The following is a 15,800-nucleotide window of genomic DNA, read 5'->3' as shown; positions in this document are numbered from 1 at the left end:
TAGTATCATACTCTGTCAACATCCTTTAAAATAGATATATTTGATAATTTACCAAATTTTTCTTTTTTTAGTGAGAGGAGGGGAGATAGTGAGGCACACTCCTGCATGTACCCCAACTGGTATCTACCTGACAACCCTGCCTGTGGCCAATACTCGAGTACTGAGCTCTTTTTAGCACCTGAGGCTGACATACTTGGACCAATCGATCTATCCTTAAGCATCTGGGGCCACATTCAAACCAGTTGAGCTACGGGAGGGGAAGAGGGAGAGAAGGGAAAGATGGAGGGGCAGAGAATCAGATAGTTGCTTCTCCTGTGTGCCTTGAGCAGGCTTCAAACCCGGGACATCCATATGCTGGGCTGATACTCTATCCACTAAGCCACCGGCCAGGGCCTCAAATTTTTTACATTTAGGGGGAGCTGCTTTGTGCACAAAATTCCTTTCTTCCTTCCCATTTTGAATTATTTCCATTGAAAGATTTCTATATGTAGAATTACTGGATTGAAGGGTTTGAACATTTTAAAGCTTATAATCAATGATGTGCTGGTAAATGTTTGAGATTTGGCTCTTGGGATTGAGAGACTCTGATTTTGTAGTGTTTGCTTGTTTTCATGGTGTCAGTACTCCCATCAGAGCCAATTGCAAGCCACCATTGTGAAGTCACATGATGCAGAGATGGGAAGAGAAAGCAGTTGGCTCTCCCAAGCCTGTTTGAGCCAGCTCTAGCACACCACTGCTTATAGTAACCACTGCCCCAAACTGCCAGTGTTCTCTCCTGCCAACAGTGTGCCCTTTTACCAGCATTTAATGTTATGTACATTTTATACTTTTGATCAGTTGAAAAGAAGCATTAAGTTCTTATTTCCCTCAAAGAGTGTTGATTCCTCTTATCAGTAGTGGTAGCACTGTATTGCTACCACAAATAGTTGTGATTATTTTAAAAACAGCCCATTCACTATCTCATTGCCAATCTTTTTGGAAAGCTTGAGTCTCCTACCTTCTTCAAAGCAGTTACTGAAGATTGGATGTTTGGGAAATGTTATGTAATTTCTAAAACATTAACCTTTAATTATCAGGCTATAGAATCTTTAGACAAGAACAATAGCATTGATATGGTCTTTTAGTGGTCTCTTCATTTAGTGATCTTCACATCTTGGCAGCCATCTGTGACATCACTGGGCATTAGAGATTTGAATTCTTTTTCTTTTAAAACATGCAATCTCATTTGTGCATTTCTTTTTATATTATATGTTTGGGTAATAGCCATTTGTCAAATAAACATTTTTTATGGGATCAGTGGGAAATTTCTCAAGACATTCAAATTGATGATTTCCCCTTTCCCTTATTTATGTTGTACTTTTCCAGCAAATTGCTAGGTGGACCGTGGCCAGATCATGACTGGACCACTTCAATGAATTTATGCTCTCAGCCAAGTAGAAAGAAATATTTATTTTATAAACCTTTTAAAGATTTTTTCCAGTTACATTTTGCTTCTTTCTGATAATTTGTATTATAAAAGGAAGTAATTTGTTCATATTCATACAATTTTCAGCAGAGCCAGTTCTAGAACCCAGAACTTCTAGTCAGTGATTATTTCTGATAGCCATTTAAAACAATTTTTATTTAGTACCCAAATAGTTAAGTTGACTCACGCAGCATTGTACCAACAAATTTCTACAATGACTGAGATTCCTGATTTAGTTCCTAAAGCACTTAAAGATTTTGGAGTCACTTTTGAATAATCAAAGGAATATTTTTGTGTGTGTGTGTGTATTTTTCTGAAGCTGGAAACGGGGAGAGACAGTCAGACTCCCTCATGCGCCCGACCAGGATCCACCCGGCACGCCCACCAGGGGGCGATGCTCTGCCCCTCTGGGGCGTCGCTCTGCCGTGACCAGAGCCACTCTAGTGCCTGGGGCAGAGGCCAAGGAGCCATCCCCAGCGCCCGGGCCATCTTTGCTCCAATGGAGCCTTGGCTGCGAGAGGGGAAGAGAGAGACAGAGAGGAAGGAGGGGGGGTGGAGAAGCAAATGGGCGCTTCTCCTGTGTGCACTGGCCGGGAATCGAACCCGGGTCCTCCGCATGCCAGGCCGACGCTCTACCACTGAGCCAACCGGCCAGGGCTCAAAGGAATATTAAATGATATTCAGCCTAGTGTCAAGTGGATTCTGTCATTTTTCTATCCAGATGCTTGCTTTTTGTACTCATGTCTGCCTCACGTGTGTAAGAGAGTCACTTCAAAGCATTTTCACACTGACCTCCCTTTATGGGTGATAAATTTCTTTTTAGCAGTTTATTCTTGCTCTGTTGCTCATCTTAGGTCATGTTGTTCTAAGAACTTATTCCTGGTCTTTTCTGCTCAAAAAAAAAAGATTACTCTTTTTCTTATAACGTTGTTATTTCATTGTTTTTGTGTTCAGTGTCAGAATATGCTCATTCTTAAAATTAGGCATCTATTCAATACTTGCAGCATGTAATATAACATTCTAATTTATATAATTTAAGTACCACTTAGTCTCACTCTTCATCTGCAGATGATAAACCTAGATCCGGAGAATATTTGATACTTTGTCCACTTTTTCTACCAGTTAAAAAAGATAACTTTGAAACTGAAGATTGATAACTATGTAATAGTGATAGATTGAAATGAACAAATAGGTCATTGAAGTTACTACAACAGAGTTTATTTATATTGTGTTGTAGTTACTATTTGTTGAGTACTTGCCTTCTGTCTGTGCTAAGAGCAGGTAAGAGTTATCCTTTGGATGAGAAAACTAAGGCATAAAGAGGTTAAGTAAGGCCCTGGCTGGCTAGCTCAGTGGATAGGGTTTCGGCCCGGCTAATGGATGTCCTGGGTTCGATCCCCAGTCAGGACACACAGAAAAAGTGACCATCTGCTTCTCTTCCCCTCCATCTCCTTCTCCTCTTGCAGCCAGTGCTTCTATTGATTCGAGCATTGGCCCCAGAGGCTGATGATGGCTTGGCTGGTCTGAGCATCAATCAGCCTCAGGTGCTAAAAAAATTTCTCAATTGATTCAAGCATCAGCTCCAGATGGATGTTGCTAGGTGGATCCTGGGTCAGGGTGCATGTGAGAGTCTGTCTCTCTATCTCTTCTTCTCTCACTTAAAAAAAAAAAAAAAGAGGTTAAATAAGTTGGCAAGGGTTGCATGAGAGTAAGTGACTTAGGGCATTTGATAAGAGCCCAGGTTTATGGAGTCACATTTGAAAATTGAAATTTGGAATCTCAATATGAATGACATTTTCTGGATTGATGCTGTCTAGGTTCTTCCTAAATGAAAATTGAGTGGCCTTTAGATACCCCATAAAATTGAACCTTAATATAATCTTTTCTGTTTTGTAATCTGTGTAGGGCTTTTTTTTTCTTTAATGCTCTATGAAGTTCTCTAATTCTGGAGCTACTTTGAGATAAAATGGTTCAACCCCTTCATTTTACAGGTGAGGAAAGAACTTCCCCAAGGTCTAAATCTGTTAGCTGCAGGATTAGAATACATGCTGCTCTAGCCAGTGCTTTTTTGTTCACTGTATCAGGTCATTTCTTCTCTAACCTGTTAGTTTCAAATGTTAGAGAAGTAGAATGCTGATTTGTCCCCTTTTCTTGCTGGGTAACAGATTTGTAAATGCCTTTGATGAGTTTTGAAAAAAATTGAAGTGATGATTACTTAATAAACGTAGTTTATCCAGCAGATGCCGTCTGTCACAACTGACAGAGAAACAAAAAAAAAGGTGTATCAGTGGCCAACTGGACCATAAGAACTTCAGGAAGACGATTTCTTCATTCAGAGGGAGCTGTAGGCTGGAGAATTATCAGAATTCTCTTGCTTCTCTTAGGAATCCCCTTTTAGACCAAACAATCACATTCTCAGCCAGGAGAATCACAGTGCTAAAATGTCACCCGACAATTATGAGAAAGGAAAATGAAACAGCCAAGATGCTACATCATGGTTTTATATGTAAGCTTCAGGTCTCTGTTGGTCAGACATCACCTTTTCCTCTCTAGCTGCCTCCCAGAATTCCTGCTGAAAATGGGGGTGGGTGAGAGCCTTTCTTTTATTGAGGCCTGGAGAAATTGACCAATTGTGTCATTTTTTAAAATCTATTTGCTGAACACCAAGACTCTGCCATGTTCTAGGGATGGAAAGATAGATATGATAGACATTGTTTCTGTCCTCACAGAGTTTGTAGAACAGCAATAGAAACATGAAATGCATCCTGTATTTTCTCCGTTCTCAAGTGCTTTTTTATTTATAATTTTTCTAAAGTCAGGAATTTTTTTTTTAAGAGGAGGGGAGATAGGGAGACAGACTCCCTCATGCATCTCAACCGGGATCCACCCAGCAATCCCCATCTGGGGCCAATACCCGAATCAACCAAGCTATTCTTAATGCCTGAGGCTGATGCTCCGGGACCAACTGAACTAGCCTTAGTGCCTGGGGCCACGCTTGAACCAGTCGAGAAGCCACTGGCTGTGGAAGGGGAAAGGGGAAGAAAGGGGGGAGGATGGGGGAGAGAAGCAGATGGTAGCTTCTTTTGTGTGCACTGGCCGGGAATCAGACCCAGGACATCCATACACCGAGTGACACTCTGTCCACTGAGCCAACTGACCAGGGCCTAAAGTCAGGAATTTCTTATAGTTATTGTGTACAATATATTTAATGTGGTAATGTTTCCCTTTCTATCCAATTTGAAAGTGCGTTTTATAATCTATGGGTTCTTTGCATCATGAAGATACAGAGGTTCAACAGATAGTCACCATAAGGAAAAATACAGGGTTCAATGAGCCATATTTTTAAAAGGGAGAGAGACAGAGAGACAGGAAGGGAGAGAGAGAGTGAGAAGCATCAACTCATTGCCTTCACTTTAGTTAGCCCATGCTCAGAGCCAGTGACTTCAGGGTTTTGAACCAGCGACTTCAGTGTTTTGGGTCGACACTTTATCTACTACACCACCACTGGTCAGGCACGATGAACCCTACTTTATGCAAGCTCTTGTTTTCTTCTTAGTCTCTAGGTTGCTAATATTGAAATGATACTGTACCTATTATAAGATTCACATGGGGAGTTCACTGAACATGCAGGTATCGATACTTAGGGAGGTCTAGGATTGGGTCAGTGTGGTGCAAGTTCAAACAGCTGCCCAGGCAATTCTAATGCAGGTGATCTGTGGTGGACTACACTCTGAGAAACTGCTGCAGGCTCTCAAGCAGTGATTTGCAACCTGCCTGCACATTAGAATTACCTGGGGAGCTTTTAAAACAACCAGTGCTCAAGCCGCACCCCAGATTGATGTAATCTTTGGAGATGGGACTCATTCAGCAGGATTTTTGAAAGCTTCTCAGGTAATACCCACACACACTCAAATGTGAGAACCAGGGCTAGAGAGGGTTGGAGAGTGGAATTGCAGCACTGACCTAATGCAGACTCAGATTCAGTAGAGCTGGGGACAGGAGCCTGAGATTTTGCATTTTGGATAAGCCCCCAGGTAATGCTGATGCTGCTGGTGCAAAGACCAACATTTTAAAGAGCATGGGGAGACAGAATCAGCCCAGAATTTTCAAGGTAGTGAAAAATAGCCCCACAGATTATTTATTTATTTATTGTCTACAAGATCACCTTCTCTAATGGTTCCCAAATTCAAGTTTGAGGACTAGACCAACTACATCGGAATTACTCAGGCATTTTATACAGCTACAGATCTAGTCTCACCACTGGAGATTCAGAGTCACTACTAATGATGTTAGTAACAATACATATGTTCAGGGCTTTTTTGTTCAGTACCATTTCATTTAATTCTCACCACAACTCTGTGACGTGGATATTATATTTCCCATGATGCAGATGAACAATACTGAGGCCTGGAGGAGGGGACTGATTTTCCCTAGGCCACTCATTGAGTTAGGAGCAGTATTCAGAATAGTCTAGGCAAGTTCTACTTTTGATGTTTTTATCTCCTCATGGAAAAGGAAATCTCAAATAAAGGTATCCTATGTTTTTTGAAGGGATGGTCATATATGAATCTGTTTATATTGCATTAACTATAAATCTGTTTGCATTTTATATATGAAAAAGCATCTAGACAAAAAGCTTCAATCTTGGGAATAAGAAAATTTATAGTGGATAAGGCAGCAAATGTTTTAAAATAATATCTTTGATATAATACAGTAATTATCTGATAAGACAATAGTAAGATGTTTTCAGAGATGTATTGAGCACAGATGAAAACTATTCAATTGTCCTTTAACAGGTAACAAAAAGTTGTGGTTCATCAATACAATGGAATGCCATTCAGCCACTACTGACTGGTTGTCAAATGACATTAGCATGAAAGAGAGTTCACAATAGAATACGAAATATAAAACAGTATTTATAGCATGATTCCACTATTGTTTAAAAGTTGTAATAATAAAAATATATTTATGTAAGGACATAAAGGTGTTAATAGTGTTTCTCTCTGGATGGTGGTGTTTTAGCCTGTCTCCCTCCCTCCCTCCCTCCGTCCCTCCCACCCTCCCTTATTTTCTGTCTTTTTGTCTTTGTTTCATCCGAATACTAGTTAAGCTCCTTCTTTGTGGCTGACATTATACTCAGAACTGTGGTAAATAAATGGAAATGTTTGGCCTGATCCCATTCTTATAGAACTAACTGGATCTAGAGTAATTAAAGTTTATCTGCTATGTTTTGCTTGACCAGGCAGTGGCATAGTGGATAGAGTGTTTGATTGGGACGCAGAGGACCCAGGTTGGAAACTCCTGAGGTCGCCAGCTTGAGCATGGGCTCATCCAGCTTGAGCACGGGTTTACCAGCTTGAGTGCGGGCTCACCGGCTTGAGCATGGGATCATAGACATGACTCCATGGGTCACTGGCTTGAGCCTGAAAGTCACTGGCTTGAAGCCCAAGGTTGCTAGCTTGAGCCCAAAGTTGCTGGCTTGAGCTTCGGGTCACTTGCTCTGCTGTAGTCCCCCAGTCAAGGCACATATGAGAAAGCAATCAATGAACAACTAAACTGCTGCAACAAAGAATCGATGCTTCTCATATCTCTCTCTCTCTTCCTGTCTGTCTGTCCCTATCTATCTCACTCTTGCGTGTCTCTGTCAAAAAAACCCCACACAAACAAAAAAGGTTTATCTGCCATGTATTTATTTTTATTTTTTTTAATATAGAAATTAAATTTAATGGGGCAACATTGATCGATAAGAGTATACAGTACGCCTGACCTGTGGTGGCGCAGTGGATAAAGCGTCGACCTGGAAATGCTGAGGTCGCCGGTTTGAAACCCTGGGCTTGCCTGGTCAAGGCACATATGGGAGTTGATGCTTCCAGCTCCTCCCCCTTCTCTCTGTCTCTCTCTCTCCCTCTCTCTCTCCTCTTTAAAAAAAAAAAAAAAAGTATACAGTACATAGATTTCAGGTGAACATCTCTGTAGCATTTGAACTGTTGATTGTGTTGTGTACCCATCACCCAGAGCCAAATCATCCCGTCACCATATATTTGTCCTTTGCCATGTTTTTACTTAATCCACAGATATACCTATAAAGGACACTTATGGGTTAATTTATGGTTCTTTGCCAGCCATTTTTCCTTCCTCCTTTCATTCTTCCATCCATCAGCCATTTATTATTTCGCCATCCATCTTGCCTCCCATCCATCCAGCCAACCATTCATCTGGCCAGCCAGCCATCTAACCAATCACCCATCCAACCAACTGTTCATCCAACCAGCCGTTCATCCAAGTAGCCATTCATCCAACCAGCCATTCATCCCTTCATCTGTTTATCATTTTTCATCATTCAACACGCATTCACTGCCTGACCAGGTGGTGGCGCAGTGGATAGAGCGTCAGACTGGGACACGGAGGACCCAGGTTCAAAACCCCAAGGTCGCTAGCTTGACCGTGGGCTCATCTGCATCTTGAGCCCAATGTCGCTGGCTTGAGCAAGGGGTCACTTGGTCTGCTGTAGACCCTGGTCAAGGCACATATGAGAAAGCAATCCATGAACAACTATGGTTTCGCAACAAAGAATTTATGCTTCTCAACTCTCTCACTTCCTGTCTGTCTGTTCCTCTCGCTAACTCGCTGTTTCTGTCACAAAAACAAAACAAGAAAAAAAAAACAAAAAAATCCCCAAGCATTCACTAAGCATCTATGTATCTATGAACTGATCATCGAGAGATGAAAAAGTAACCTTCTCTAGATGCTCATTGTCTTGTTTTTTTTTTTGTAGTTTTCTGAAGCTGGAAACAGGAGAGACAGTCAGACAGACTCCCGCATGCGCCTGACCGGGATCCACCCGGCACGTCCACCAGGGGGTGACGCTCTGCCCACCAGGGGGCGATGCTCTGCCCCTCTGGGGCGTAGCTCTGCCGCGACCAGAGCCACTCTAGCGCTAGGGATGGCTCCTTGGCTTCTGCCCCAGGCGAGGGCAGAAGCCAAGGAGCCATCCCTAGCGCCCGGGCCATCTTTGCTCCAATGGAGCCTTGGCTGCGGGAGGGGAAGAGAGAGACAGAGAGGAAGGAAGGGGGGGTGGAGAAGCAAATGGGCGCTTCTCCTATGTGCCCTGGCCGGGAATCGAACCCGGGTCCCCCGCACGCCAGGCCGACGCTCTACCACTGAGCCAACCGGCCAGGGCCTGTTTTCTTTTTTAATAAACTTTTTATTTTGGAATAATTTTAGATTTACAGAAAAGTTGTAAAGGTAGTATAGAAATTTCCCATAAATCTTCACTCTGTTTTTAGTTTTTTTCCCTAATATTACCATAGTACCTTTACCAAAACTGAGGAACCAACATTAATACATTACTATTAACTAAACTCTCTATACTTATTCAGATTTCGCGAGCTCTTCCAGTAACAGCCTCTGTGTTCCAGGATCCCATCCAGGAGACTACCTTGCATTTTATTGTTAGGTCTCCTTAGTCTCCTCTCGTCTGTAACAGTTTCTCAGACTTCCTTTGTTTTTTATTACCTTGATAGTTTTGAGGAATACTAGTCAGTTGTTTTGGTAGACTGCCTCATAATTTGGGTTTATCTAATGTTTGTTTATTTGATTGATTTATTTTATGATTAGACTGGGGTTATGGGTTTTTGTAAAGAATACCACTGAGGCAAATTACCCTTTTCATGTCATCAGGGGGTACCTGGTATCCACATAACATCCCTGGTGATGTTAAACTTGATCACTTGGTTAATGTAGTTATTTTCCAGGATTCTCCACTGCAAAGTTACTGTCTTTTCTTTGGATGTAATTCAGTAACTCCAGCCACTCTCAATGAGGAGAAGGATTAAGTTCTATTCCTGGAGGGAGTAGTTTCTACATCTATTGTTTGGAAATCTTCTGTAATGAAAACTTGTCCTTTTATCTTTATATATTTATATATCTCATCATTTATTCATATCAGAATGGACTCACTTATTTTATATTATGGGTTACAATCCCATACTACTTTATTATTATTATTATTGAGAGGAGGGGAGGCAGAGAGACAGACTCCCATGTGCACCCTGACCGAGACCCGCTTGGCAAGCCTCCTATGGGGCACTGCTCTGCACATTTGGGGCATTGCTCCATTGCTCAGCAACCGAGCTATTTGTAGCACCTGAGGCAGAGGCTATGGAGCCATCCTCAGTGCCCAGGGCCAACTCCCTTGAATCGATTGAACCATGACTGTGGGAGGGGAAGAGAGAGAGAAAGAGAAGGGGGAGGGTGGAGAAGCAGATGGTTGCTTTTTCTGGGTTCCCTGACCAGGAATCGAACCCAGGATATCCACATGCTGGGTCAACACTCTACCACTGAGCCAACCAGTCAGGGCCCATACTATGTTATTTATTTTGTTGCCCATATTGGTCCAACATTGGCCACTGAAAGCCCTTTCAGTGGGCTTCAGTGTCCCCTTGACATCTCCCATCTTCTTGTTTATTGAGCACTTCCTTACTTTCCTATATACAAGATGCTCCAGGTTCATCATATATTTTCTTGTCTCAGCCTTAGAATTAGCCATGTGTCCAAGGAGCCTTGATTTCTTTTATCGGAGAATGATATTTAGAAATCAGTAGCTAGGTGCTCAGTGCTCACTGTCTTCTGAGAGAAAGGAGACAGAAAAAGTGAAAAAGGTTATGTATAATGTACAAAATACTGTGAAAGCATAGAGAACAGAGTGACTACTTCAGTCAAGGGCAGACATCACTGAAGAAATGATATTTGAAGTTGAGTCAAGTTTTCCAGACAGGTCAGAGTTGTGGGAGTTGAAATGGGAAGGATTGGGAGGAAATATATGTCAGCAATCAAGGGCATTGGGCTTTTAAATTTTATTTGACTATAGACTGACATTGGTAGTGGCCCTTTGATATTACCATCATATAAAAATTAGTAATTTTCACAAATTATGTCTCTTTAAAAGAGGATATTCTCTGTGTGAGCCCTGACAGTTGACAGTCCCCCTTCTCTCCCTCCCTCCTTGTTTCCCTCCCTCTTTCTCTCCCTTCTTCCTTGTTTTCCTCCCTCTTTCCTTCTCTTCCTCCCTCCCTCCTTCTCTCCCTCCCTGTTATTCTTTCAATCTTTCTTATTTTTTCTTATTTTTAATGTATCTAATTCCTATTCTTTGCCAGGTCCAGTGCAAGGTATAGGGGTATAGAGAATTTGATAGCTTCTGCCATCAGGGAGTTCTGTTGTGTATACATACATCATTTTGCTTTCTTTTTTTCCCTTTAGCCCTGAACCAAGTATCTAATTGTTACTGCTTTTGCAGAACAACATAAAAAGGGAAGAGGAAGTCTTAGCCATGTCTGTATTGTGAATCTGACATGATACTTGACTAACTCAGAAAGTCTTTCTGTTCACAGATAACAATTGGCGTATATGATCCCTGTAACTTAGCCCAATACCCAGGATGGCCTTTGAGGAATTTTTTGGTCCTAGCAGCTCACAGATGGTATGGTATTTGTTGTGTGTATGTGTGTGTCTATGTTTTTGACAACGTGTCTGCCTATATCTGCATTTTTTCATTTCTGGCACAGAAACCAGGTGATAAGTCAAATCAGTCAAAATCCAATTTCCATTAGGGGTGAGCCCCTACACAGGTCTGTTAGGGAGCTGCAGACTGAGACCATACTGTACTAAAGATATTTTATAATATGGCAGGGCAAGTAGCCAGAGTCCTGACCCTGAAATTCTTCAGCCTTCCCTTCAACTGTCTGACTTGCTTTCAGATAGGATTATCCTGTTGCTTCTAACCTCCTTTTTCCTAACCCTAAAATAATATAAACAGAGGGTATCTAGGAGGCGAATATAGGAAAAGATGCTCAATGTCACCTGACCAGGCAGTGGCGCAATGGGTAGAGCATACAACTGGGACCAGGTTCAAAACCCCGAGGTCGCCAGTTTGAGCGCAGGCTCAACTGGTTTGAGCAAGGCTCACTAGCTTGAGCCCAAGGCCCCTGGTTTGAGCAAGGGGTCACTCAGTCTGCTGTAGCCCCCTGGTCAAGGCACATATGAGAAAGCAACCAATGAACAACTAAGCTGCCACAATGAAGAATTGATGCTTCTCATCTCTCTCCCTTCCTGTCTGTCTGTTCCTCTCTCTGTCCCTCTCTGTCTCTGTCACAAAAATAAAAAGTTCAACATCATTGGTCATCAAAGAAATAAAATGAGATACTACTCATTAATATAAATAAGATATAATAATGAGATACTGCTACATACCCACCAGCATGACTTAATAAATGACAATACCAAGTGCTACCAAAGATGTGGAGTGATTGGAACTCTCAAAAACTCCTGGAAAATTGGCAATATCTATCAAAATTAAAAGTATCTATAACTCAGCAGTTTCACTCTTAGGTATATATAACATATGCAAACAGAGCACGTATGCAAGAATATTGATAGCAGCATTATTCTTAATCCCAAACTAGGAATAATCCAGATGTCACTCAACAATGAGATGAAATAAGTTGTATATTCATTGCAATGGAATGCTATGTTGTGAATATGAGTGAACTACTTGTATCAATGTAGATGAGTTTAAAAAATACAATGTTGAGTGAAATCAGCTGGATATAAAGAATATATACTCTAACTTGACTGCTGGTAGCACAGTGGATAGAGCATCGAACTAGGATGCTGAGGCCCCAGGTTGGAAACCCCGAGGTCGCCAGCTTGAGCGCGGGCTCATCTGGCTTGAGCACAGGCTTATCAGCTTGAGTACAGGGTCACCAGCTTGAGTGTGGGATCACTGAAATGATCCCATGGTCACTGGCTTGAGCCCAAGGTCACTGGCTTGAACAAGGGGTCACTGCCTCAGCTGGAGCTCCCTGGTCAAGGCATTTATGAAAGCAATTATTGAACAACTAAAGTGCCTCAACTATGAGTTGATACTTCTCATCTCTCTCCCTTCCCCACACCCTCTCTGGTAAAGGGGGGGAGGATATATATATATATATATATATATATATATATATATATATATAATTCCATCTATGCGAAGATCAAAACAGGCAAAAGCTGTATTATAGGCTTAGAAGTTAGAATAGTAGTTACTTTTGAAGGGATGGTTAATAACTGAGAGAAGCCATGAGAAAATTTCCTTTTTATTTAAAATTTGTGTGCCGGCTTCCTAACTACTTACTGAGGAGTGGTTTCATAGAAGTTCAGATGGAAAAAAAGGTGACCACAAGAACACATGCATGCCTTAGCCATTCTTTTTAATGTCTTGTGAGATTTGTCTTCTGGATTTATGTGCAGTGTGATTGTTATATAAAATACACTTAGGGAGAAATCACAGCCTATTCAGCCTTCAGCCTCTGAACACAGACAAAGGAAGTATACATGTAATGTGTTCAGAATCTCTCAGACATTAAGGCCATTCCCCAACAATGTCAGGGAAGCATAAATGTAATGAATTGAATTCTCTCCAACTGAGTTTGCTGAAGTTCTTACATGAGCTTTCTTTTCCTTCCTTAAAAACAACAACAACAACAATGGGAACTGACACCAGGAGTAGTAGTTTCCAGTCTGTTGAAGTCCTCTGTTTCCGGGACCGCACCATGCAGGGGGTTAGAGACATCACCCACAGCATCATCTTTGAAGTAAAGCTTCCAGAAATGGCTTTTAGCCCAGGTAATTTTCTGGTCTCTGAAAATGCCTATACAGTAATTATCATTATCATCTATCAGAAACTTAATCAGGGCCATGACCAGGTGCTCAGTGTTGAGAGCATCATCCCGGCATGCTAAGGTCACAGGTTCTATCCCTAGTCAGGACACATACAAGAAGCAACCAATGAATACCCAGTTAAGTGCAACACCAAGATGATGCTTCTCTTTCTCTCTCTCTCTCTCTCTCTGCCTTTCCCCCATGTCTCAAACCAACGGGGGGGGGGGGGGGGGACCTAAAATAAACAACAACCCAGCAGTAGAAGGAAAAGTACAATTTCTACCTCTTTGCCAGTGTGATGACTTCCTTTGAACAGAGGGCAGGTCTGCTAGTCTAACAGCAGCAAAGGCCAAGATTGTTCCCAGGAAATTTTCTCCAGGCAGGTTTTTCAATCTTAAGAATATTTTTCCCCACTAGTGGTTTTTTGGTTTGTTTGTTTAAGACACAATTGTTATTCCTGACCCTTCTTAAAGGAAGAATAAAGCATTAATGTACTGACATATTTATTTGTTACAAACTTACAATTATGTGTTATTGTAGTCTCCATACAATACATCAGTTAGCTAAAGTGCCATGTCTCTTTCCACATTTAATGTTCTTCATTTGGTGCTGTGTGGTAGGCATCAGCTATTATCCCCCTTTCAAAAATTAGGGAACTTATGCTCACAGATACTTAATACAGATATGTGTGTGTGCATACATTTATGTTTATATACATGTCACAGAACACATAATGAAGTCTGAGTAAAATAAAGGTAATACTAGTTAGTTCCCACCACAAGTATTGCTTATGAGGAATCTGTTCTGTGTGAAAGACAACACGAGGTCTGGCATTATAGTTGCTTCATAAATGCTGATTTATCCCAATACTCTCCAAAATGATCCTTCAGATTTTTGTGACTCACATACTTTCCAAAGTACTTTCACATACATTGTTTGATATGCTCCTCACCATATGCCACATAGTTTCAAGGCACCTTCCTTTTTTTAATCCACAAGTCATGTGCCTTAAACTGTTTGAGTGTTGGGTCAAGGGAGTGATGTGTTAATATTTAGTCTGAGATGGCATCTCTGGAGTGCAGAAGTTAAAAGGATCCAGGATTGGCTCTGATGACATTTTATCGGTGATTCTTTGCTGCAGCACTGATAAACGTCTTAACTAGACTTCTCAGAAAGATTGACAGAGAAGTGCTTGGTCAGGCAATCGAGGAAGCTGTTTGTTATTTTAGAGCCGTAAGAAATCCATTGCCTCTCTGCATCTTTGGATACTTGCGTTTGATTTAGCACCCTCTTCTGGCACATTCTAAAATACTTCCATGTAATGTTTGCTAACATACTGTACCTTGTTATATATTATACTGTACCTTATATGAAGCCACAACTTAAGGCTATTTCTGGGGGAATTAGGTAACTCACAAGTGATGCAGGCTTGGTCTGCGCCTGGCAGGCCACCACGTGTCTTCTATACTTCATTCACTTAATCCTGCCAACCACCCTTGGGGGAGGCACTTTCTTTTCCATTTTTAAGATAAAGTCACCAAATTACTCTTACTCCCTACTCCCCGTATTGCTTATGCTTGACGAAGCTGGCAAACCCAGAAAACACTGTACCTTTCCATTTGAAAAAGAGATTCTCTATCATCTAGTAATGTCTCAAGACATCTTTTTTTATGCTTGATGTTGAGTATGGATTATTTAATTTAGGAAAGGCTATTTTCTTTATTTTTTTCATGCAAATTAATGGTTCCCCTCTTAGTTGTAAATTAAACTTTATAATAAAAAAATCTTTATAAAGAATTATTCTTAAAAAATAATTATATCATAGAACAACTGAAGGTATTAGAACAGCAGTACTTTGTAGTATTTTTAAGACATCCCATAGTTGCAATAACAGTGGTATCCATCACAAGCCCGCCCTCCATTGCTGGTACAAAGAGTAACCTGGTAACGGGCTGAAGGAGGCTTCAGACACTGCTGAGATGGGGGAGCCCTTGTTTTAATTCCTGTCCTGGATGTGCTCCTCCTGGTTGCCCAGCTGTAGGAAAATAGGTCCCAAGTTAACCCTAAAAAATATTTCTCGTTAATTTGCAGTATGACTTATAAATGTAGTTTATATGGAGGCAGATGTGACAGATTAAATATAGTCATATATAGTATTTTATTAATAAGTTTAAAGTACATCTAATTTTCTTAGAAATGGCTGTAGCATTTTGAGTACTGAGATGTTTTGATTTGAAATGATATTTTGTTTTTGTCTTATGACTTTTTGATCTATAACAAAAGAAGCTTAGACTGGAGTTAATGAATTACAGTATTAAACTGTTCTTGTCATGTTTCATGTCCTGTGTATTAGGAAAGCATTTTTTATTTAATGTAAGAATAGTAAATAATATGATTTAAAACAAGTCTGAACTCTTTATCCCAGAAAAAAAATTGAAGTCTTAACCTCTTTAAGAACTTAAATTTATTGTATCTGTTTTAATTTTTCATGACGTTGCTCCCAGCCATTCCAAGTAGCTTTCCAGGATAATTGGTCCCAAGGTTTTCCATTGGTCATCCTATCTCATCCTTTCATTTCACAAAGAAAAGATCGTGTAAATGAAATCAGCACCTTCTAGGTTCCATAATTATATTA

General features: G+C 40.9%; 1 protein-coding gene across 3 annotated transcripts in view; it reads left to right on the top strand.

Annotated features, from left to right (window-relative positions):
- The window catches only part of ATG7 (autophagy related 7), a 320,442-nt gene that overhangs the window by 54,098 nt on the left and 250,544 nt on the right, over window positions 1–15,800 (top strand). For all 3 annotated transcript variants that reach the window (XM_066245020.1, XM_066245021.1, XM_066245019.1), the window contains exons 8-9: window positions 10,855–10,943; window positions 13,008–13,129. In XM_066245020.1, the coding sequence (XP_066101117.1) occupies window positions 10,855–10,943; window positions 13,008–13,129 (211 nt within the window). The remainder of the gene's footprint in view (window positions 1–10,854; window positions 10,944–13,007; window positions 13,130–15,800) is intronic.

Source organism: Saccopteryx bilineata, chromosome 10 (assembly GCF_036850765.1).
Source record: "Saccopteryx bilineata isolate mSacBil1 chromosome 10, mSacBil1_pri_phased_curated, whole genome shotgun sequence".
NCBI classification, from domain to species: domain Eukaryota; kingdom Metazoa; phylum Chordata; class Mammalia; order Chiroptera; family Emballonuridae; genus Saccopteryx; species Saccopteryx bilineata.
The sequence above is the reverse complement of the archived record's forward strand: the minus strand, read 5'-3'. Positions and strand labels throughout refer to the sequence as shown.